Source organism: Manis javanica, chromosome 13 (genome assembly GCF_040802235.1).
Source record: "Manis javanica isolate MJ-LG chromosome 13, MJ_LKY, whole genome shotgun sequence".
Classification (NCBI taxonomy): Eukaryota; Metazoa; Chordata; class Mammalia; order Pholidota; family Manidae; genus Manis; species Manis javanica.
Window position 1 is genome coordinate 45,507,651 of NC_133168.1, and position 22,282 is coordinate 45,529,932.

The 22,282-nt window shown below is 40.4% G+C and overlaps 1 protein-coding gene across 4 annotated transcripts in view; it reads left to right on the forward strand.

Annotated features, from left to right (window-relative positions):
- TPD52L1 (TPD52 like 1) overlaps positions 1–22,282 on the forward strand; it is an 87,677-nt gene that overhangs the window by 56,239 nt on the left and 9,156 nt on the right. For all 4 annotated transcript variants that reach the window (XM_073219552.1, XM_073219551.1, XM_073219554.1 and 1 more), the window contains exons 3-4: positions 2,161–2,309; positions 19,214–19,315. In XM_073219552.1, coding sequence (XP_073075653.1) covers positions 2,161–2,309; positions 19,214–19,315 — 251 coding nt within the window. The remainder of the gene's footprint in view (positions 1–2,160; positions 2,310–19,213; positions 19,316–22,282) is intronic.

Genomic DNA, 22,282 nt, shown 5'->3' on the forward strand with positions numbered 1-22,282 from the left:
AAACTAAAAATAGACCCAATTGAATAATGGAGTTCATGGCTCCATTATTAGAAGTCTCTCCCATAAATGCCTTTTAACATGTGATTCAATTTTTAAAGTATTAAATGTGGGATTAATATTTCTTTCTTTAGGGTGATGTTTGGTAAATTGGTAACTTCAGTGTTTTTCTGAATCACTTTTGTGGGATCAAGAAGGATTTCACTGGAAAACTATGACTCCTTTGAATACTATCCCCCAATAACTAATGAATATCCTACTGCTTCCCCAGTTGTGAATGAATGGGGTTCCAAAGGTAGGAGGTTGGGAATATCAAGACGTTTAAGCCTCTTTCTCCATCTCTACATTTATAATTTATTCCTGCAAGTTAAAAAGTGCCCATTATTTTTGTTACACAGTGGAAAGTACAGTAATACCTGATATATCCAAAAGACCAAACTGCCAGTAATTTCAGTCACTCAAAACATATTATTGATCCAGAAGAAAACAGAAAAGGTCTTAATACAAAATAAAAGCATCGTCCATAGTAAGACAACTAAAGATACAGCCTTGATATCTTACTACACTGATGGACAGTGAATGCAATGGGGCATGGGGAAGACTCAATAATACGGGTAAATGTAATAACCACATTGTTTTTCATGTGAAACCTTCATAAGGGTGTATATCAATGATACCTTAATAAAAAAATTTACAAAAAGATATAGCCTTGAGAAATACTACGCATCATAGTGAATGCAGGCCACATTGACACAGATGAAAAAGTGGAATATAACATGGTAGCGAAAGAAAAAGCTTTCACTTTAAAGTAACAGTGTGTTCTCATTGAATGGAGAGATTATTAAAAGCATTATCCCTATTGGTTGTCCCAAAGTATACTTCTTTTGCAGTAGTGAGGATATTTCCTGAAGGCTCTTGCTCATCTAGAAAAGATAGGGTGCTGTTGATTAGAACATGTTTGAAGAATGTGTAATTCATTTAGAAAGACTTTAGGAAGATTTCCCTAAGCATAAAAAATATTCCATAGCATAAAAATGGTTAATGTTCAAGTACTAGGACATTTTCCTGATATTAAGAACTCCCAAGAGACTGTTGTTTTCTCCTGTGGTTTTTAAAATGGTTCTGATTCAGTATTTCTGTCTGTTTTGCCTAAGTGATAATTTGTGTATTTGAAGGTTCACAACACTACTCCTGTCTCTTCACCATTGATGTAAAGTCTTCCTTGCACTAACTAGTAAGAGGACTAATTTTTACAGAGGCACATGTCTCCCTTGGGATGCTTATCTAGCAGTAGTGTCTCCACTGACCCAGGGAGCACATTTACAAGATGACTGACAGGGTTAGTAATGCAAGTAGGTCAAAAGTAGAGTGACACTTTGAGTGTGAATGAGACACTGCTGCTCACTTTTTCATTTTTTTTTTTTAAATAAGAAATCTAGTAAAGTGTCAGGCTTCGTATTACCTCCGTGCATGTGGGATTCTAAAGCAGTAGTAATGATTCTCTTTTGACTTCACAAAGAAAGTCACAAGTATGTATACTTTTCAGAAAACAAAGGTGTAAATTCAAGCACTACTACCAGGGTAATATCATATAAAATACAACAGAATAAAACAGGGGAGTTGGAATCAAAGATTTTGTGGTGGTTCAAATTGATTTTCATGGGGTATGGCAAAATCACAGTCTATGCCCTTATCATTGCAGCTGTGTGTGGTTGGCAAAAAGCAAACAGTATTGACTAGTGACTCTTGAAAGGAAGTTGTTTATAAAATAAGACATATAGGACAAAACCAATTGTTTGTTAAAAAATTTTATCTGAACACAATTGCAGAAAAACATTTGGGAGAAAAGAAACCAAAAAATTAAGCGGTGGCTGTTTCTAGTAGATTACAGGTGATTTTTATTTTGTTTATATTTTGCTATATGAACTATATGAAGGAAGGATGAGTGTTTTTTTACAAGGAGCGGTGATTACTTTTATAATCATTAAAAGTTAAAAAATGTTATTCCTATTTTTAAATATTAGATTATAGCGCTACAAGATGTGTTTGCTATAGCCAAGCACAGAGCTGGGTGAACAAGAGGGGACAGAGGCTGCTTTGGAGCGCTGGTGTTTGTTTCTGCAGGTCTCACATCTTTCCCACCGTTTCCCATCCTATCTGTAGCTCGAAGACGAAATTACAACATTAAGACAAGTTTTATCAGCAAAAGAGAGGCATCTGGTTGAGATAAAACAAAAACTGGGCATGAACCTGATGAACGAATTAAAACAGAACTTCAGCAAAAGCTGGCATGACATGCAGACCACTACTGCGTGAGTATATTAACCAAAGTTTTAAAAATCATTTAGCCTGCTGCCTTTGCCTCTTTTATTTATTTATTTTCCATGAGGCTGATGTGGTCCTTGTGGCTTGGAGAAATAATTTCTCTAAAAGTCGAAGAAAGAAATATGAGTACTCATAAATGTGTTGTATTACGTGGACTCTAAAATAGCTTCATGACATAAAACTTGGTTCACCAAAATCCTGTTTTCACTCAGACTACTTTTGTGGGGTTGTATAGTTTACAGTTTTTTCTCTTTATTATGTCTTTTAAACATTTTGTTAATCCACGTTTTTCTTTATGTTCTCTCATAAAATGGACAGGTGCTGGTTTTTCCTCAGAATACTTGGCATTCACTACTATTTTGAGTTGCTGTAAAGAATGGTTGGCAGTTTTAGTCAGACTTTTTGGCCATTAATTTAAAAAGAAAAGCTTCTATGTCTCCTGTTTTGGGGATGTGCTTTTCATTCTTGCTATTTTAGGGAATATGTAGAGCTGAGTTAATGCCACATGAGATAACAGAAAATATGTATGTTGCTTTCTATCGCTGGTTCCTGACACAGAGCTCCTTAAAATCCTTGGAATTTCCTAAGTGATAAGAACTCTAGGGCATCTTTTATTCTAATATTTGGATTTTGACCCTGGTTCTGACACAGCTCCTAAAACCCTCGGAATTGCCAAGATGATGGCAGTATCCTTTGTTCTAGTGAGGCAACTCTTGGTGGGCTCCAGGATGGGGGCTGGTCATCAGAAAGAACAGGACATGATTGGAAGCTTGGAACTTTCAGCACACCTGCCACCCCACGCCCATCCTCCAGAGAAGGGAGAGAGGCTGGAAATACAGCTCGTGATGGATCGTGCCTATGTTAGGAGGCCTACATCAAAAATCCAAAAGCTGCAGGGATTCAGGGAGCTTCTGGATTGATGAACAAATACATGGAGGTGCTGGGAGGGTGGCACCAGGAGAGAAAGCAAGTCTCCACGCCCTCCAGTGTGGTCATGCTCTATCACATAGTAGGATGTTATAGAGTCATTAACTGTATTCTCTGTGCTGTACTACCCTCCCATGACTTTTCTATATTGTGATTGTGAATTATAGTGCCCCTTAATCCCCTTCTTCCTCCCAACCCAACCTCTCCAACCACCCCCAACCCCTCCCCATTGGTAACTACTAGTCTATGAGTCCACTGCTGTTCTGTTCCTTGTTTGGCTTTGTTGTTATGCTCCACAAATAAGTGAAGTCATTTGGTACTTGTCTTTCTCTGCCTGGCTTATTTCACTGAGCATAATACCCTCCAAATCCATCCATGTTGTTGCAAATGGCAGAACTTCTTTTCTTTTTATGGTTGAATAATATTTTGTTCTGTATATGTACCACCTCTTTTTTATCCATTCATCTATTAATGGACACTTAGTCTGCTTCCATAGCTTGGCTGTTGTAAATAGTGCTGTGATAAACATAGGGGTGCATATGTCTTTTCGGATCTCTTTGAGTAAATTCATAGGAGTGGAATTACTGGGTTAAATGGTATTTCTATTTTTAGTTTCTTGAGGAACCTGCATATTGCTTTCCACAATGGTTGAACTAATTTACATTCCTACTAACAGTAGGAGAGTTCCCCTTTCTCCGTATCCTTGCCAGCACTTGCTGTTTCTTGTCTTTGGATTTTGGCCATCCAAACTGGTGTGAAGTGATAGATCATTGTGGTTTTAATTTGCATGTCCCTGATGATTAGCAATGTGGAGCATCTCTTCATGTGCCTGTTGTCCATCCATATTTCTTCTTTGGAGATGTGTCTGTTCAAGTCCTGGATTAGTTTTGAAAGTACATGAAATTTAACTGTTGTGGTACTTTTCTAATGATGTAAAATATTTTACCTGCCAGGTGGTCTTGTACCAGAGGGAGGAAGGTGCCCGTATTATGATGTGATTTTTCTGCATTTTGTTCATTGGTGGGTAGGGGCTGATAGAGAAGCAGAGGTTTCCTATCTCTAGCACTAACCTTAGCCCCAAATTCCACCATCGAGAAATGTTTGTGTTATGTGTTTTTTTTACCCGTTTGGATGGTAAAGATGGTACACTCTTAATATTAAATAGGAATCAGTTTTCTCTTTGCTGGTACTTTTCTCCCAGGCATAGAGAGGCCTGGGAGTAGGAAGTTTCCAGGGACAGACAGAAGTTATTTCGGTTTTGCTGGCAGCCTGCTTTGCCTCTTGGCTCCTGAGAACGAGGGTCTAAGATCTTAGTGGAGGCGCCCTCTGTGCAAGGAGTTTGACAAGGAACCTGCAGTCTCCCACTGCCTCCCTCAATTTCCATATAGAGGGGAATGTTCTCTCCTGCATACCAGCCTGTCAGCCATGTCTGCCTCTTTGTTGGTCTACCCCAAGGGCTCATCCAGACAGGGTCAGGCACAGACCAGAGCAGGGCAGGATGGAGCCAGGCAGCCCAACAGTTTATCTCCAGAGGCTAACAACCTTCCCCAACCTGGTAACAGTTACAAAAGAAGATAAGAAACCATGTATTTTGTTGATGTTTATCAATTAAAAATATATATTGCACCATATAAGCAATCTCCTGAAAAGGTTAGCTGGATTTTAGGCACTCAATTAACTGAGCTTATCTGTCAGTTGTTTTAGTTTCTGTCTTTGCACTTCGGTGGCCTATACCAATTAATGGCCCTGATATCAGGAGGCTGAACACCTTCCAGTTCCCTGGGTCTGGTCGCCTCAGTATTTAATCCTGGCCTGAGGGCTTCCTGTTGCACTGATCCTTCTAGGGGGTAAGAACCAGGCGGGACCTTTCTGCGTGGCCTCCCTAATCACACTGCAAGAATAGGCTAACCAAATGGAGGGCAGGCCAGTCCTGGCTTTTCTGGAGGCAAAGAGGAGCAGGGACTGCCTGGCTAGAGGGGGCAAGTCTGCCCTAGGTCTGCCGGGGTTAGGGTGGGAGGTGGGGAAGTGAGGGGAGATATTCTTAGTCATCCTGGGACTAGGAGTTAGAGCAGGCAAGGTCAAGGGAGACCTGTAGCCTTTTTGCACATGAGAGAATATGAAGTTTCTGGTTTCCCCATGTTTGAAAACAAATTAGTTTTATAGTCAAGCAGTACACTTAGCATCAGGCTTTCTGTTGAGTGAATAGAACAGACTTATATTTCAGTGTTATGCAGTTTAAAGCCTAGTCAGGAAAACAGTGTTCTTTTTGTTTATTTTACAAATTATTACAAGTAGCCAGTTAAATTAAGTGTGAAAATTGATACGAAGGAAAATACAAAGTTTGTGGGGATGTAAAGCAGGAGACTGAGCCTTGCCTGGGTTTTCAGGGAAGGTTTCCCAAGGTAATAAATGGTAAGCAGAGTTGAATTTTAATCAAGACAGGAGAGCCGGGAGCTGCCTCCTAGAGGCACAGCCTGGGGAAGGATCTTCTCCCCAGGGAAGGAGGCATGCATTAATATTGTGGAGGTAGCAGGGAGAAGTGACAGGGGTCACGTTGCACAGGGCTTTGTGGCATTGTTACTTGAGTTATTCTTTATCCATAGGCAATAGAAAGCCATTTAAGAGGTTGTGGCAGTTTATTTACCCAGGTCTTAGTGAGCATCTGCTATTAGGCATTTTTACAAAGGGCTAATCTAAGTCCTTAGGATGTAGGGTTCAACAACACGGACAGAGTTCCTACTATGAGTGTTGAAAGAGAAAAGAGCAAGAAAAAGTAACCAAATATACAGATGAGGGTCAAGAGGTGCTGTGGTGAGAGTAGCACGAGGTAATGTGCCAGAGAGTGACTTGGAGGAGAGGACAGAAGCTGCTTTGATTGGCTCCCAGTCAGGGAAATCCTGTCCTGGGAGGTTACTTTGAGCTGACACTTGGATGACCAGAAAGATCCAGTCTTATAATGACTAAGTGGGAGCTTTCACTTTGAAAAAACATGTTGCTTCAAAGACCCTGAGGCAAGAACTAGTTCTGCAGGTTTCAGGAGCCCCAAATAACTGCTGTGTCTGGAATGTAGTGAGGAAACGGGATCAGAGGCTCGGGGACCCTCGGGCAATGTGGAGTGAAAGAAAAAGAGGGGATGCAAACTCAACAGTCCAAGCAGGTTTATTACTAAACCTGACAGGGATTCCTCTGTCCTGGCCAGCAGAACAAAGGAAAGGGGTCTCTAACAGACCAAGGGCTTTTTATGGTCAGGGTTTTTGGTGGGCTCTTTGAGGGGAGGGGTCAGAGGAAAGGTGGGCTTGTGGCTTGCTGACGTGTCCTCTGGAGAATGCTTGGAGAATGCTTGTAGCGTAGGTAAGATGACACACCTAGGTATCTCTGTGATGGTGGGTGAGCTTATTCGAAAGGTGGTACTCAGGTCTGGATTCTGTCATTCCTGGCTCTGAAAGGGTATAGGAAGACAGGTTGCTGTTCTTTTCTTGTCTATTTCCTGGTGAGAGAGGGTGATGAAGGTGATCTTCTGATATTTTGAAGCAGAAAAGCTATTTGGAGGTGTTCTTTATTAGTTGCTTGGGAGATGGCTACCATTTGATCCTGTAAAAATCTTCGGAATAGGTTACTTAAGCAGGGGAGGAAAAGAAGGAGGGTGATAAAGGCGAGTGGGGCCAGGAGGGGTAGAAGATAACCGAGGGTTGTTGAAGCTGAGACTGTATGACTTAGACTGGGCTGGGGAGAGAAGGGTTAGAGCCCAGTGGCTGAGAAGGTTTGAGAGGTTGTATGAGGAGTGTACCTGTAGGGGCTGGTGGAGGTCAGTTTTGGGGCTTCAGAGGTAAGGAGTGTAGCCTGATGCTAGGACATATAAACAGAGAGGCCAGCGTTTTATCACAAGGTCGAGTTGTTTGGACAAGTAGGCAACAGGGTGGAGGGAGTCCCCAGCTGATTGTGCAAGTAGCCCTAATGCTTATCCCTTTTTGCTGGTTAAGGAAAGAAAGATTTGTTAGGGTTAGGTAGAGTCAAAGCAGGTGCCTTGAGGAGTGCTGGCTTAACATCCTAGAAAAAAGCAGGAATTAAGTCTGTCTCTGGGACTCTTTCTTGGGGATTCCCATAGGAGGCCTCATAAAGGGGTTTTGCAGTGAGTGAGAAGGTAGCTAAGAAACTATGGAAAGGAATGAAGATCTTGCTTTGTGCTGGGGAAAGATAGATGATTAATAGCTTATTTTTGGAAGGTGGGTATGCAGCTAGTAGGGGTGAGGTCGAGACCAAGGTAAGTGACTTTCTGCTGTACCAGCTGAGCATTGTGTTCTGAGACACAGTATCCCTCGTCCCCCAGGAATCTAAGGAGGGAGATAGTGTGGGATATGAAATCATTTTTTGAGGTGCTGCAAAGCAAGAGGTCGTCGTCATATACTGGAGCAGGCAGCTAGGGGTGAGTTCGAGACATAGGAGGTCCTTCTGTAGTGCTTGGCCAAAGAAGTGGAACAATATAAAGGAGGAGTTTAGGCTGGTGTTTCTATTAAGCCTTTCATTCCAACAACTGAGAAAGAGGAAGGGAGCAAAGGTCCTGAGTATTCAGTAAGCACAGAGAGGTTGGCTCCCGTGTCGATCAGGAAAGGAACCTGACTTCCTGCCACCACCGTTACTCTGGGATCCGCTGGTGTCGTCGTGGAAGGGGCCTTGGGATCCAGGCCCTCTCATTCGGTTGCCGAAGACAAGACCAGTGAGGACCGCTAGGTCCTCTCTAGACGTTTCCCGTCACCTGGAGGGGAGAGAACTCAAGGGAGGAGCTGACTTGCCTAGAGGGCAATCAATTTTCCAGTGACCCCACTGTCTGTAGTTCAGACAGAGCTTTGTAGGAGGCCTGGGATTAGGGCAAGCTCTTGCCAGGTGGCCCTGACTGCCACAGCAGAAACAGTTGCTAGGGTTGTCAGTGTGGGATGGAACCTTTTGCAGGCTTGTCAGCGGGAGGTTGAACTAGGGAGGCCAGAATCTGATATTTGGCTTTAGCTTGTTTTTCTTTCTGAGTTTTTTATTCCCCATCCCAGTTGTTGAAAACTAAAGGCAAGGCCTACAAGCTCTTTCTGGGATGTTTGGGGCCCATTTTCTAATTTTTGGAGCTTTTTACGAATATCTGGGTGAGACTGGGAAATGAAGTGTAGGTGTAGGAGAATAAGGCCCTCAGGGGAGTTAGTGCTGGTGTTTGTGAATTTGATCAGGGCCTCTGAAAGGCAGTTTATAAAGAGGGCTGGGTTTTCATCTGCCCCTGGGTAATTCATAGTTGAATTTATCAGGGTTTTCTGAGAAGGACCCATCTTTTGTTTAATACGCTCCAGATCATTAATTGAAAAGAGACATGTACACAAATGGGCCTTTCAGTGCATGCTACCTCACAGAGGGGTAGGATAGGGCGAGAAGTAGTCTGGGGAGGTATTGGGTGGGAAGGAGAGTGCGAGAGCATGTTTGAGGCTGAGGTGGGGATTGGGTTAGAAGAGGCGCACTTGCTGGCAGATCTCAGAGAGGAGGGGGGGGGAGGGGTGCTGTGGGGAGCCGACAGTGGGGAGGGATTTGGACTTTGCTGGGGCTGCTGGTGGGGGAGGAGGAAGATAAGGTGGAGGGTAACAGAGGAGGGAAGGGCGGGTATAGGCACGATGTTGTCAGGGTAAGGGTAGGGTGTTTTTGTTCAGCAAGAACTTTAGAGGGTTTTTGTTCGGCTCTCACCTGAGCTCTTAGAGTCAGCAAAAGGTGTAGAGTATGCAAAAGGCATAAAGAGTGTTTTGGCCAGGCAAGCCTACCGGAAATCTGGGAGCCTTGTCTGGGGACAATAGGTAGGTCCCTGGGGAGACTACTAAACTAGTTAGGAACTATCATCTCCAGTTGCCTGGGCTGAGGCTGGCAGCTGTGAGAAAAAAAGAAGAGAAAAAAAAAAACCCTGCTGTGCTGAGAAAGGTTTTGGTCCTAGGCTATGTTTCTCCTGCAGGCTGCGGGCTAGGTCGGAGAGGTGGGCTCTCAGTGAGGGGGTCAGAGTTAAGTGGCAAACAAAGGAAGATTGCTCAGGGAGGGTGAAGGCTTGGATTTAGGGAACCTCTGACCATTTGTCAGTCGTCTGGAGGAAGTTACTAAGATCTCGGAGAATTTGGAAATAGAAATTGCCCTGAGCTGGCCAGAGTGACCCATTATTATTGAGGCCACATGGAAGTAGAGTAAAAGACCAGTTTTTTTGTTTGTTTGTTTAATGTCTCCTTTTAATCCCAATTGGGAAAGATTACCTAGGAGATTGCTGAGGGGGTGTCTCCCCATGTTTTTGAGGGAGAATTGCCCATTGTGGGAAGTTGAGAAAGGGTGGCTGGGGTTTGGGGATCAGGCTGGCAGGACCTCCCCCTGCAATTGTTTTCCCAACCAGAGGCTCCCGGAACTGGATTTCTCTGCACACCAAAAGGAAGCGTCCCCCCAGTCAGAGTGCAGGGGTCCCCTAATGGGGTTCTCAGCTGGAGAACAGAAAAGGGGACTCTCGGCACCAAGAGAAAGCCAATGAGAGGGCAAAATCTTACCCTCCTGGGAATTGCAGCCGGTGGTGGATGTGTAGATTGAGGCCTGGCAAGATGGCCCCTGGACTGGAGTTCACGAGGGGGTGTTGGATGAGGGAGGGAAGGGAAACGGGACGAGACACAAGAGGCTCTCAGAATCCAGGCATTAGCCCAGGACGAGCTGTCGCTGCCCACTGCTTCCTAGGCTGCAAAAGAGCCCCTGCTCTCGGCTCCTGCTCTTGGGTTTCAGCACCAAATGAAAGAAAAAAGGGGGGATAGATAAAAAGAGGGGATGTGAACTCAACAATCCAAGCAGGTTTATCGCTAAACCTGAGAGGGACCCCTCTGTCCTGGCCAGCAGAACAAAGGAGAAAGAGTCTCTAACAGGTCAAGAGGCTTTTTATGGCTTGGTTTTTCAGTGGGCTGTTTGGGGGGAGGGATCAGGGGAAAGGTGAGCTTGTGGCTTGCTGACATGTCCTCTGGAGAAGGCTTGTAGCCTCAGTAAGATGACACCTAGGTCTCTCTGTGATGGTGGGTGGGCTTATTCGAAAGTTGGTACTCAGGTCCGGATTCTATCAGGGAGGACCGGGAATTTTATTCCAAGGACTTTGTATGCCATTTGAGGAATTGACCTGCTGTAATTCACTCTGAGTACATTGTGTGATATAGATTGTGGAGAAGAGACAGTGGTGGAAACTGGAAAATCATTTATGAGACCATCACAGTAGTCCAGGTGGGTGATGATAGGGAGAGTCATGGACAGAGGGGACAGGATTTGGAGGTCGAACCAATGGGACCCCCTGGTGCTTTGGGGGTGGGGGATGAGGGAAATGGATAGAATGTGACTCGTCTTTCACTTGGGCTGCTGAGTGAATATTGGCACTGTTTATGGGAATGTGGGTATAGCATTGTGTTTAAGCCAGGTTAAGCTGTGATCTCCAAGTGCTTTGGTTGAAATCTAGGTTGATTTGATTCCCTGCATCCGTGAAATGAGATCCTATCAGTACCTATCCCCTAGGTAGTGAGAATTCAGTAAGTTAATATTCATAAAGCATGCAGAACAGCATCTGGAACTTTGTATGCCTGTTTGGTGTCCTAGGAATCAGGTCTGGTGGAGAGATCCAAGAATTCTGTTTTGGCTTGTCTACTTAAATACCCAGTAGAGAAGAAACAAGTTTATCTATTATGAGGGCAACTCGGAGGAGAAATCAGGGATGGATAAAGATGGACCTTTGGGAGTCATCTGCTTACTAATGTCATTGAAAGCTACAGGGCTAGATGAGATGTCCTCGAAGATTATTTAGTAAACACAGATGAGCCTGGACTCCTAACTGCTTTAGGAATGATGTGAACACTTCCTCTGTGAAGAAGAATCAACTCCTTTCTTAGGAGGGAGGTGTAGTCTATCAGCAACATAATTTCAGGAGAGCACCTTTCTCCCACCCTTTTTTTCTTGGCGGCTGAGGGAAGGGAAAATTATCACATGCTGGTGGTAGTGGTGGTGGCGGGGGTGATAACAGAACCGATTTTTCCTCTGAATTAATTAAATCTCTGCTGTTCACATCCATGTTACCCCTTCTAGGACACCATGTACACCTCATCTGATGGAAATTTTGATGTGAGGAAATGATGAGCTGGGGTAGGGGTAGGTTGGGTAGAATTAAATTCCAAAGCACCAAAAAGAATTTTCACTGCAAAAGGACTGCAGGTGATTCCCAAAGGCAATACTTTGCATACTGATTAAGTAATCATGACCTATTTAGCTTGATTTATAATGAAAAGAAAGTCTATGATATGTTAATGAAAGTTCTTGGCATATTTTCATCTGTGGTAGGATTCCAACTGGAATAGGACCAGAAGAGTAGGAATAATTACATAGCAGACTAAATTATCTCCTGTACAGAAAGATAACTATACAGTAGCAGGTCGAGAGATCATCTGTGTATGGAACTTGTTGTTGCCATTTTCATGTCATAGTTTTTAATGTGCCTTGATTTGAGAGAATCTAAAAACACACATAAAAAACTCCCCCATCCTTCTTTTTCTTTTTTCTGTCTCACTCTTTTCCTCTCCCTCCCTCCCTCCCTCCCTCCGTCCTTTCCTCCCTCCATCCTTTCTTCCCTCCCTCCCTCCTTCCTTCCTTCCTTCCTTCCTTCCTTCCTTCCTTCCTTCCCTCCCTCCTTCCTTCCCTCCCTCTCTCTCTTTTTGTTGTTGTTCTCTGCTGCTTCAAAGAGGAGTCACAGGGCAGGTAGGTGGCTTTGGGGTAGGGGTCACACTGGAGGAGACACTGAATTTCTTCTGTAGATAAAAGGAGCAGGAATTCAGAAATGCAGCATTGGGATGGGCCATTCAAACCGATGAGGTTCATTTTAGTGAGTGTTCGACCTTTGCTAACCCGTGAAACTCTCCTACTAATAACCCTCCCTGAGTTGTGTCACATACCACATGGTAGGTCTACAAGTGGAGAAAGCTTTTGGAAAGGAATTTAAACCATTTTTAGAAAGTTTAGTAACTTCATCTTACGTAAAGAGGAGTAAAACTCTAACATTCAGCACTTAAAAAAATGCACAGTGCTTGAAAATGGAAGTTTAGTTTATGATTTATTTACTCTTTGATTTTGTGCTTATATGACTTCCAGACCATTATAATCAGTAGTGATTATTATCTCTTCGTATGAGAATCCTGTTGTAACACTGCTGAGTTCGGAAATGTCCATAAAATTAAAGACCTAATTTAAAAAGATGACACAGCCATTCTTCCCCACAGTTGCCCATTCTTCTTAATCTTCCTGCTTTCATCCTATCATACAAGGCAGGTAATAGCTGCTGCTTTTCTAGATTTAGTTGTAATTCTGTCTTGATAACATGTGCAGAGAAACTGCAGAAGAAAATAAGCCTAAATATTTTTTGTACTTTTTCGTGAAATGCTGCATATGCAACCATTAAAGTAATAATCTCTTTTAAATACCATAATAGAATGTATATTTGTGCCATAAAATATCTTCTTGCAAAAAAGACTGTTGAAGTTTTTAATTTTTTCTTCTATTTGTATGGAAAGATGCTTTAATTCAAAATATTTTAGAAGATGACATGCTTTCTCCTCTTGATTTTCAAATTAGTAATACATGATAGCAAGAGGAAAAGCATGAAAAATCTACAGAATGCATTTTATTTGCCTTGCAGAGACCCTTACCTCTCACTACTTGTCAGTATGACAGCCAAACAGCTAACCTGCCCTGGCTACTGAATGATGCCCATTCCTTAAAGAAGATGTGATATATGCATATCACATTACATATATATATGTGTGTGTGTGTATATATATATATGTTGCATGTGCATATATAGTATATATGTAATATATATGTATATATGATGGAATATTATTCAGCTATGAGAAAGGACATCTCTGTGGCAATATGGATGGACCTTGAGGGCATTACTCTAAGTGAAAAAAATCAGACAGAGAAGGACAGATACTGTGTTGTATCACTTACATGTGGGTTCTAAGAAAAAGTCAAACTCTTGTATACAGAGAGTAGAAGGGTGGTTGCTGGGGGCTGGGGGTTGGGAGAAATAAGGAGTGGTTGGTAAAGTGCAAATTTTCAGTTATAAGATGAATAAAGCCTGAAGATCTAACATAAAATATGGTGACAACAGTTGATGACACTGTATTGTATAATTAAAATTTGCCAAGAAAGAGGAACATCAGTGTTCTCACCAAATATATATATATGCACATAAATCTGTGAGGTGATGGATGTGTTAATTAACTAGATGGGAAGAATCCTTTCACAGTGTATACTATACATATATCAAATCAGCATGATGTTCACTTAAAATATCTTACAATTTTATTTGTCAATTATTCCTCATTGAAGCTGAAAAAAAAAAAAGTATCCATTCCAGCCAAACTGAATCTCTGAGAAGTAAAACCTATTTTCCTGTTGACTTGCAGTGAAAAATAGGAAGTTCTTTTTTTCAAAACAAAAACTTTTCCCAGTAAGTAGTCTTCAGTGAGTAAATGCATATAAAGTATTCAGTCAATGTGAACTGCTGTTTGCTGTCACGGTTACTCCTTTGACAAAGAAGGTTCTTCAGCACTGGACCGGTGTTGGCCTTGGTGGGAAGTGCAGGTCCTGACGAAGCTGCCATTTGCTGGGATCGCTTTAGAGCACACAAGGATGGATTTCCTTCCGTGCACCTAAGGGCCTCCATCACGCCCCTCTAGAGTTAGAAATGTCACACTGGAGAGTCCTGACTTTGCTGAAGTCTCAGAATCAAACTGGACTCTGTTATCTTCCTCTGTCCTCATGGGGCTCTTGCTCTGGTTCATTCAGGTACTGGGGATACAATGATGGTGAACAAGATGTGAACCTTGCCTTAAGGAAGTTCAGGCGGGTCACAGAACAGATGTGAAAACTAATTGCAACACAGGAGAAATGTTTGCAAAAAGCTGTACCAAGGGGGTTGTGAGGAACACTGAGGAGATGCACGTAACACAGACTTCTTGAAGCATATGTACTCCTAATTTTCATGCCTCCTGATGGACAACAGCCTGAGGATATCTTGACTTTTGACTTCTATTTCAGGAAAATGCATTAGTCTCCTATTTTATAAATTATGTAGGTCATCAGTTGTATAACTTATTTAACTGAAAGTAAGAGATACTAGTATTCTAAAATGCTAAGTACCATTTCCATTTAAATTATAAGGTTGTCAAGTCATTCAGAAGATTGGTATTTAAGTTGTTCATTATTTGGATATTGTTGAAGATAATTTTATATAAGGTTGAAAACAGTTCTAAGTATTTTAGTACAGATACTGTACAAAATTCCATGGCAACAATAACTCCTTTATTGTTAAAGGGAGTAAAATGCAAATACTCCAACATCCTTAGAGGCTATTGTGGCCTGACCCGGCTCATGGGGTCCCTGGTTACTTTTTTCTGGGCAGTCACCTCCTCATGTATAACCCTCTCTCATTGCCTACCCCCTCGAAATCTCTTTCCTTCAGTTATTGGTCTCTATATAATGTATATATGCAATGACTATTCATTTCTTTCAAGAAATATGGTGGCTAACTTAGGGAAGAGGTGTAAAAATATGGGTAAGAATGTGCATCTTAGAATTCTTGAAATACAATACTGTTACTTCTTTCCATGATCACTGGTGCTATAGCCAGTTGACTGAACTCATCCTCAAATGTCTATTTTTTCCTGGGCAGCAAGATACTCTGATAGAAGGTAGGCACGCTGGTCCTGGCTTTAAAGAGCCACAACTCTTCTGAGCCTTAGCTCAATCATCTGTCATTTGAAGGAACTAAGTTCTAGTGTCTTTCAGATTTAACATTATGTAATTCTCAGAAATAAAGAGTTGGTCCTAAAAATCTCTCTTTAGCTCTCCTTTGAACTATCCATGTGGTTGAATTTTAACTTCAAAGTTTCACATAGATATAGAGTCGCGCTTTTCACAGTGAGGACATAAATGTCACTAATACATCATTAAAGTAGTCAGATGTCTGTATACACCCACCACACATTTTGATATAGAAGTGTGTTTAAAATACAATGTAGCTAACACTTACTGCTCCCTAAGTCTCTAGCTATTTTTAAATTAAACCATTGAATACAGAAAGTGCTCACAAGTTACCTCTTCTCAAAATCAAAGCATTCTCAAATACATAAACTACATGGAACAGTTCACAGAAAATCAAATATTTGTTCTGATTGTAAGAAGTGGCTGAAGAAATGCACGACCAACACAAGAAGGGATTTTCTAACTAGTACCCAGCTCCTGGTCACACAGAGGCCACAGAAATTGTGAAATATTTCTTTACTTTTCCTTTGTCACCTCTCAAGCCTTACAGAGTCAGTGCGGGTTGGTGCCAATGGACTTGCCTCCCTCCTCATTCCTCGATTCCCATTTCTACCCTTTCCCTTCCCCCCAGAGCCTAGCCCTATTCTATTGACAGCCATTGGCCAAAAGCCCCTGAGTCCTCAGCCCTGACTGGTCAGGGAAGGGTGGCTTTTACAGTCTTTCTAAGGATGCAGGCTTAGGTCTTTTTAATTCTTCAACGTGGAGCATTTACAACAAAACCCTTTTACTGCCAAATGAGATAGGATCACGGAGCAGAACCTCAAGGCAGAGGTCTTGTTGCAGTATGGGGCCTGGCACAGTTGAGGAGGCACAGTTTTCAGCAATAGTTGAGGAGGTCGGAGTGGCTGTAGCAGCGTGGGCAAGTAGGAAGAGGGGATGAGAGAGGGGTTAGTGAACCAGCTTGTGTGGGATCATCCTAAGGCCTGTCGCGTGGACTTTGACTTTTACTCCAAGGGCAGTGAGGAGCCGTGCAGGGGTGTGACACAGGAGTGGGATGCTCTGACTCCATGTTTTAATTGATCACTCGGGCTGCCCTGTTGAGAAGGGACTGTAGAGAGAGAAGGGTAGAGGTTGGGGGACTAGTTTGGAGACTGTTCATGTAGCCGGGTTAAATGATGATGGTGGATTGAACCAAGGTAGAATGCATGGAGGTGCTGAGAATGTATGATACCACATACATGCAAGTTATTCTAGGTCTATTTTGAAGGTTGAACCAACAGGTCTCTTGATGAATTGGGTATGGAGTGTGAAAGGAGTAGAGGGAACAAAGAAGATACTAAGTCTTCTATTTTGTGTTTTTACTGGGTTACTCTGTTTCCTTACCAATATGCATGAGGAACTTATGTGTAGAGAAAGGTTTTCCTTGGTATTTTTCAGAATTGTAATGTGAGTAGAAAGAGCCCTAAATTCCAGTCCATAGTGCAAGAACATGTTTCATCTGTACTTTGTACTGTTTCCTTCTATTCCATTGTGTACAGATTCCATGTTTTAGAGGTATTTTTCATAGGTCTGACTTCACAGCCCCATTCCTACTTTGTGAAAACTTTGTTGACATCCTAAAAATATAATACTAGATTAGGAAGTCCACTTTTTCCTTTATTTATTTGTAAATAAATCCTTTTCTTTTTAAGGCTAAAGCCACTGCCTTTAAATCTTTCTTTTAAAGACTTTCTAAGCCTCATCAATGCAAGCATTCAGTGCGTTCCTTTAGGACCGTTTTATAGCAAGTTTCTTCTGAAGAATTTTCAGCACAGGCCCTTTCAAGATCATCCTCAGTAAAATTTTGTAATAATGACTGATATTTTACTGTAACTACCTTATCACTGGTAACAAGTTTGGTGTTAATATTTTATTTCATGTGTAAACTAAAATTCCGTGGTTTCACATGATCAAACTGTCTTTTGCCCATGATTAAAAACTAAAATCATGTAGCAAAATGTAAAAATAAAATTATAATTTGAATAGGCTGATATTCTTGTGCCATCAAGGAAAATGACAGGAGGCAAACACCATAAAAGCTGTTCCTGCCGTTTGCCATCCACCTTCTTGCTTCTCATTTCCTGCTTGACCGAGAGCCATCTGGGGCCTCCCTACACGTCCTACCCACACAACTCTCTCCAGAGACACAAATTATCTCCTAGTGTCCAGATAAATGTTTGGCATTCACTCCCCTTGGTCTTTCCATATAGGAAATGTCTGTTTAGTAAATGAGTATTTGGTTTGGTTTTATGACCTAAACACTATATAATTTTTACATTTCCTGAAAAGCAGGCAGTGTGTAAATAAATAACATATGGTGCTGACAATATTATAGACTCACTCCTTCCTGCTAACAAAAAGAACAGAATAGAATTCCATATTGATAAAGTGATTTCAGCACCAAGGAAGACCAAGGGGCATGTTTTAAAGCATGTCTTTTGAGTCTGGGTGTATATTTAGGACTAGATGACTTGTGAGAGATGGAAGCGATGAAGGGATATGGGAAGTTCCTACACAACTGATTTCAGATGATATAAAGTCTCCTCAGAGATACCACATACATGCAAGTATTCTAGGCTAAACAGGTAGCCTTGGGGAAACTTAACCTGGGAGCAGCATATATTGAAAGATGATGATATGTACATTGTAAGAATTACTTTATGTTTAAAAAAAAACTATATGAAACTTTTGTTTTCAGTTTTGAAAATGACATAGAGCACTTAAGGTGTACCATATATGACTTGACTTACATATGTTACGAAATGCTGAGCAAAAATTTTGCTGATTTCTTTTTATTCCCTTAAGTTAGGTGCCTTTTGTTTCCCACTTAGTTAAATAAGTCTTAGCAATTTCTCAGCTCTATGAATACACTGCCATCCTTTCCATGACCATGCTTAAAACCTTAGGCCAGTCTTTCTGTGTTTATCTATCTGTCATTTATAACCTCCTGTCAAGTCTGACCTGTCCGTCTCTGTAATTCACCGCTTTTCTCTGTTCTTACTGCCACTTCTCCTAGTTCAGAGCCACAGAAGAGCATTGTCTTTGATCATACATTCATTCATCTAGTGTTTATTGAGTTTCTCCCAGAACCCTTTGCCAGACACAGGGGACACAAAGATGAATGGCTTCCTGGTCTTCAAGGAATCAGTCTAGTGGAGAGACATAAGCTTATGAATGGATATTGAAGTTCCTAAAACTGTTTTGAAATAAGTCATTATATTATCTTAAGATTTTGTGCCCTTCTCATTCCCAGGAGTAAGCATTAGAAAAATAAGTTAAATACTAGTTATATTTTGCCTTTTTCTGGTTAATTTTACCCACATTGGCAGTAATAATCTTAAATTTCCCTTTGAAGTACACATTCTAGAATTTCTGTGTTACCTTTTATGGGTAAAATTGTAGTATTTCCAGAATATCTTGCCTGGCTTTAGCACATCTGCATATCAATAGGCATTTGGAGGTGGAAAGAAGTGGCTTCAGTGCATTTGCATCATTCCTCAGGGGTGGAGAGAAATCCATCTCCATATCAACTGGGCAACAGAGGGCTTATCTGTGTACCTGAGAGGTGAGGGGAGTGTCGGTTTTGCTTCTGCTGGAGCAGGAACTAGAGAAGGACCCGGAGGACAGTTTGTAAGCTGTAAACGAATATTAACTTTATTTCTCCCTTTGACTGATTTCGGTTTTAGAGGTATTTTGCCCCTGGATTTCCTCTCCCCAGACCTACACCTTTAATGGCTATAGAGCTTTCATTGCCAGTGTCTCTTGGTAGAGTTAATACACTTATTTAAGAATAGCTCTTTACTTTTAGAGCAGTTCCACTATATGTGATTAAAAACCCAATCTGCACACTCAAATCTGTACTTGTATATATACATTTTTCCTGAATTCAGATGTAATGGTCTAACTTTCCCTCTGATGAGTGGCCACCAACCAGTCATCCCCAAACAATGAATAGAAGCAATTACTTCTGTAGGTCTTTTTTTTTTTTCCTAAATACACTTAGGAATTTTCAAAGAGAGAAGAACAGTGAATGTTCTATGGGCAATCATGATATGTAAACTGCATTACAATTGTTCCTTTTTACCTCTAGCTACAAGAAAACACATGAAACTCTGAGTCACGCTGGGCAGAAGGCAACTGCAGCTTTCAGCAACGTTGGGACGGCCATCAGCAGGAAGTTTGGGGACATGAGGTACTGTGGGCAAGAACCCTGGGAACTGTGCTCACACCAGAAAGCCCTTGGCTTTCTGGGAGAAGGGGAGCGTTATCTATCAGCTCGTCTTCCTAACATGTTGGAGGTTTTTACTGGGTTACATTTTATGTGGTTGGTAGTGATGGGTGACTGAGACAAATTTTTATATTTGGACGTTTGCTGCCTAAAAGTCAGCTTGGTAGGCCTGGGTCCAATGATGTCCTTTCCACTAGGACCCAACTGAGTAAGAATAGATAAACAGTGCCTTTTATCACTAGTAATGAAGGAAGATTTCAAAAGAATGCAATATATAACTGAATTTTAATCATTGTAATTTAAACAATATATTAAAATACGCATTCAGTGAAATATGCTTTGATAAACTAGGTTATATTTTAGTATACATCCATTTAGTATGTTTTTTCTATGCTAAATAGATACATATTTATTCTTCTATTCCCAAAAGGTACCATATGGTATATACTCCTGGTAATTTTTTTTCTTTACTTAGGCAATATATTGTGAATATGTTTATAAATGTTTATTACATGTTCATTTTTAGTGACTTTAATATTTTCTAGCATATAGCTGTAACAAAATTTTAAACAAGGTCTCTTGCACATATTGGTTATTTTCAGTATTCACTATTATGTAAAACTAGGGTGAACATCATAATTTTGAACTAAGAACCAAATGTCCTCACTATAGGTACTAGCAAAACAATGCAATATTGATGATTTTTATTTTTATATTTCATTGTAGGAAGTTTTCTAATACAGAGCCATTATTGTCATATTTTTTTGCTTATTTAAATACCTATTGTAGTTTATTTTGAATTTGGCTGATATACTTAGATTTTTCTTCATAGACCAATTTTACTTTTCTCTCTAGAAATCAAATTCATTTTTAAAAAACATTTCAAGGCTATTTTAAATTCCTTCTTTAAAAAAATCTGTGCATTACAAGTTATTTTTTGACTTTAAATTGCTGGATTGTGCCCAATCATGCACCATCTTAACAACTTGGCATTCATGAGACTAGAGTTAAGTGTACATGAATCTGAGTAACTTGTTTTATCTTCATATTTACTAATAATGCAATAATGAAAAGCAATTGAAATTCTTCAGAGGCCACATGTGACAAATAGGTACCTTCTGGATTATTATTGAACCCTAATTTTATTACAAATAAAGTTTGCAGTCATTTTAATGGCACTAAAACATTTATCTAAATTAATTAAATAATTCCTTTAAATAAGAAATACCCTATTACTTATTATATCCAATAAAATATATTTTGTTCTCCATATACTTAGTTGAAACCTTTCACTCGAACACTGGGAGCTCAGTGTAATGCTAGCATGCTGTTTCTCCAACTTTAGGGACTTGAAAAACACCTCTGAAACTTGTTTAAAATATGTATTTCCAGATTCCTCCTCTCTGAGATTGTGCCTCTGTAGGTCCTGGGTGGAATTTAGGAATCTGCATTTGTAACCAGCTCCCAGGTGATTCTACTTCAGGTGGTCAGGTTATGAGGAGGCCAGATGTACTAGCTCACCTGGGTGTTCTCAGTTACAAAATAGGAATAAAAGTAACAACAAGCATCTAGTTGATATAAAAGTAGCAGAAAAGAGCCTGCCATGTATTAAATACTCAATAAATGCTAGCTTTTATCTTTCCTAAGTGACTGAGTTACAAGGTGGCTGGCTGCACGTGATAGAAATTAGGGAAAGTCCGTTAGCGAGAATGCACTGTATTCCATAAAGACTCCTCATTTTTCTAAGTGGAAAACAATGAAGACTGTGTTTCACATATGTAATATGTTGACATATTCATGTTTATACACTAATTGGATATAATATCAAGGTTGTGCTAACTTCTTTTCCTTTTGTATCAATGTGGTATTGTTTTAGCCTAATGGATAACCCATTTCCCAAGAGTTCCAAACTTTTCATTAATTACTGCAATATATATATATATATAGAGAGGATACAACACTTTCATTCATAAACTGGCTAAAAATATTGGGAAGTGTAGCCTATGTTACTAGAGACTTACACATGGTCCTGTAATATTTTGTAGAGTTTGTAAAATTCAGAACTATATTTTCCTCAAACTATAACATCTTATGATATTTGCATATAAATGAAGATAATCCCTGTGAAAGCAACAAGTTTTACAAAGAATTTTTGGTTTTAAATTATGCTGGAACAAGGAATATATATGTCATATATGAAAATTGCTTAAGTTTAATATAATAAATATTCTTATGTGAGGAAAATTTAGTAAGTTTTTATTCAAATTAATTTGCCTATTTTAAAATAAAATGGGGAAATTTAAAAATTTTATTACAGACATTTTACTTTGAACCCCTTTTTGGCTTAAAACGTATTATATTCTATATTTTTGTAGTTACATTATAATATTCTTTTGTGCATTCTGGGGACAAATTTCTGAACTTGTTTGAATCAATAAAATTCAATACCTTTCAGTTTTTCTATAAAATAATTCCAATACTTACAGGCTTTGAAAGTCTAGAATTTGGGCCTTTGAAAGCCTAGAATGAAAAGCGTTGTTAAGATTTAATTTGTCTTATAAAAATAAGTAGTATTTCCCAAGCTAAGATCGCCATTTCTCTGGATCGTCATTAAGTGAAGTCCCCTTTGCTCGGGCACAGCATTGCTCTGTCTCCTTCTCCATTTTTAAAATAACACTGTTAAAAGCTGCCTAACTGAAATGTCTCCTGTGAGGTTAAAATGGGTCACATTTATGAAAGCATGAAGAACTGCACGCTGTTGGGATCATTTTGTACCAATAATGACATCATCTTGGAAACTTCTCGGTGAATTTGTTCAAATTGCATGTGATGATGTAGTGGAAATGGAAATCTTTGGAGAGGCATATAATTTTATTTGAGAGTCCAATACTCTCTCTATCCAAGAGAATAGTAGTTAGATGCACAACTTAC